Source organism: Cyprinodon variegatus, unplaced genomic scaffold (assembly GCF_000732505.1).
Source record: "Cyprinodon variegatus isolate N-32 unplaced genomic scaffold, C_variegatus-1.0 Scaffold45, whole genome shotgun sequence".
Taxonomy (NCBI): domain Eukaryota; kingdom Metazoa; phylum Chordata; class Actinopteri; order Cyprinodontiformes; family Cyprinodontidae; genus Cyprinodon; species Cyprinodon variegatus.
The window spans coordinates 1597399-1599556 of record NW_015150498.1 but is presented as its reverse complement, the minus strand read 5'-3'; the positions used below and the strand labels follow the sequence as shown (position 1 = coordinate 1599556).

The following is a 2158-nucleotide window of genomic DNA, read 5'->3' as shown; positions in this document are numbered from 1 at the left end:
CAAAGTCGCTGAGTTGGCAACACTGCACCTGCGGCGCTGGCTCGCTCTGCCGTATTTTTTTTTCTTCCTCATTCAGTCAAGAGGCAGTGATGACGGCGCGGCGGATGACGCATTAATCGCGCGACACAACTAATCGATGATGAAATTCGTTGCCAACGCTTTTAAAAGTCGATTTTTATCGATTTTATCGATTTGTTGTTGCAGCCTTAGTTAGCACCTAGCCAAGGTCAGACATCTCTGCTTGGCTCAGGTCTGAGGGACGTATCCGTTCATGACTTCACAACCACCAAATATGACCAATGAGATAAACAAAATCATTCTTTGAGAACCGGCTTCCATACAGTCCTCTTAAATCATGCCACAGGGTGTCAGATGCTCATCCACATATTTCCTCCTGACAGTGGCCAGATCGTCCTCCCACAGCAGCGGCTTGGAGCGCTCTGAGTCAACGCTGTACGCCGGAAGCCCGGGCCAGCTGAACGGAGGGGGGACCTTCTACCTGCCTGACTACTCTGTGAGGCAGCTAACACCCCTGCAGGTCCTCAAGGTACAAAGAAAGTTACGGTTTTGCTTACATCTGCCCCACTGGTGCTATAATTCAAACAGCGACATTGGGTTAGCATGTTGGGGTCCAGAGACATGCACAGCCATGATTTTTCTGACTATTTGACCATCTGTTGGTTGTTTTATAAAGTTTTAAAGTCTGCTTTGGGTTGTAACAAATGTGAGATGCACTAGTTTTTTCAAAAGTATTGCCTCACCTGTAGAAATCACTGAATCTAGGTGTTCAAAGTGTATAAAATCAAGACCCTCAGCATTCAGACTGCTGCTACAAAGAGAGCTGAGTGAGTCCCAGTGTGGTTCTGTGATAGGACAGTAAAAATTCTCACACCTGGATGATGTTGCAGATATCACAGGTGACCAAATACAGGTCCACCAGCTTCTCCACTTTCTTTAAATCAAAGAAAAATCAGTCCCAATCAATTAAACTGTGTTTTGGAAGGTTTGTGCAGCACACTCTTTTTTTTATGCTGTTTTTTTTTGTTTTGTTTTTATTATTGACAAAAATGAATAAAATGGTTTCAAAGGCTGGTGCTACATGTGTGCTGGTTTGTGCAGCAAAAAACTTTAGTTTGTGTTGCTGTCAGGATTTGTTTGAGGGTTGTGGAGCCAAAAGCAGAGGCAGGCAGGCAGAGGTGAATTTATGGTTGATTTAATGAAGAGTAACTGAAAAAAGTCCAAACAAACAGGCAACAAACAAGAAACCAGGAGTCCAAAATTCTAAATTTAAAACATGAAAAAAATAAGCAGGAAACAAACCAGACAACCATGGAGACGTCAGGGAATCAAAACTTAAGGAGGAAGGCTCAGAGAGACGAAGTTGGAGCATGTAAGACGAAGAAAGACGAGGACCCAGCAGAAAGACAGAGCTAATGAGCAGATAGGAAACAGGTGAGCACAGAGCAGAAACAAAACAGGAGCTAGGGAAAAAGGAGAACACCAGAGGGCAGCAGAGGGCAACAAATATAAAAACCTGGAAGACTGACAATAAGTAGAAAGTACAACAAAATAATAATTAAACCACTAAGACAAAAAAACATGGAGAAAAGTAAAACTAAGCACTCAAAAGAAAACAGAACAGAACCAAGACTGAAACTGTAAAAGAGAAAAAAACAAAGAAAACAATAAACTAAGAATTAAACCATAATAACTAAGAAACAAGGGGAAAAGCAAAACTCGCCACTCAAAAGAAAAACATCAAAGAAAACAGAAACCTAACAGTTGCAATCATTTTAAGAATTAAAGTGCCAGAGGTTAAAGGTACTACGTTGCAAAAGCAGCACAGATTTATGTGCAGAAAAATGTTTGCAGCAAAAGTCTAATTTAAAGCAAAGGCTTTTTTTTATTTACTTTTTTTTAGTTTAAAGTTTTTTTTGTAGTTTAAAGGTTGAAATGCATGAACTTCATTTGAATGTAATTAAAGGAAAAGTCTGCTCATATTCAAAATTCAAACTTCTAAAAATACTTTAAATATAAAATCATTCCATACTGTTCAATAAATGATAAGAGTTTTTTTAATTAATAGTCATTTTTATGTGAATGTGCTTTACTGGAGGCATCCATGTTTGTCAAAGAACACTACTGCCACCTACTGGTT

The 2158-nt window shown here is 39.5% G+C and overlaps 1 protein-coding gene across 1 annotated transcript in view; it reads left to right on the top strand.

Annotated features, from left to right (window-relative positions):
• LOC107081964 (metal transporter CNNM1-like) overlaps positions 1-2158 on the top strand; it is a 50177-nt gene that overhangs the window by 34366 nt on the left and 13653 nt on the right. The window contains exon 6 of the mRNA XM_015370352.1: positions 402-547. Coding sequence (XP_015225838.1) covers positions 402-547 — 146 coding nt within the window. The remainder of the gene's footprint in view (positions 1-401; positions 548-2158) is intronic.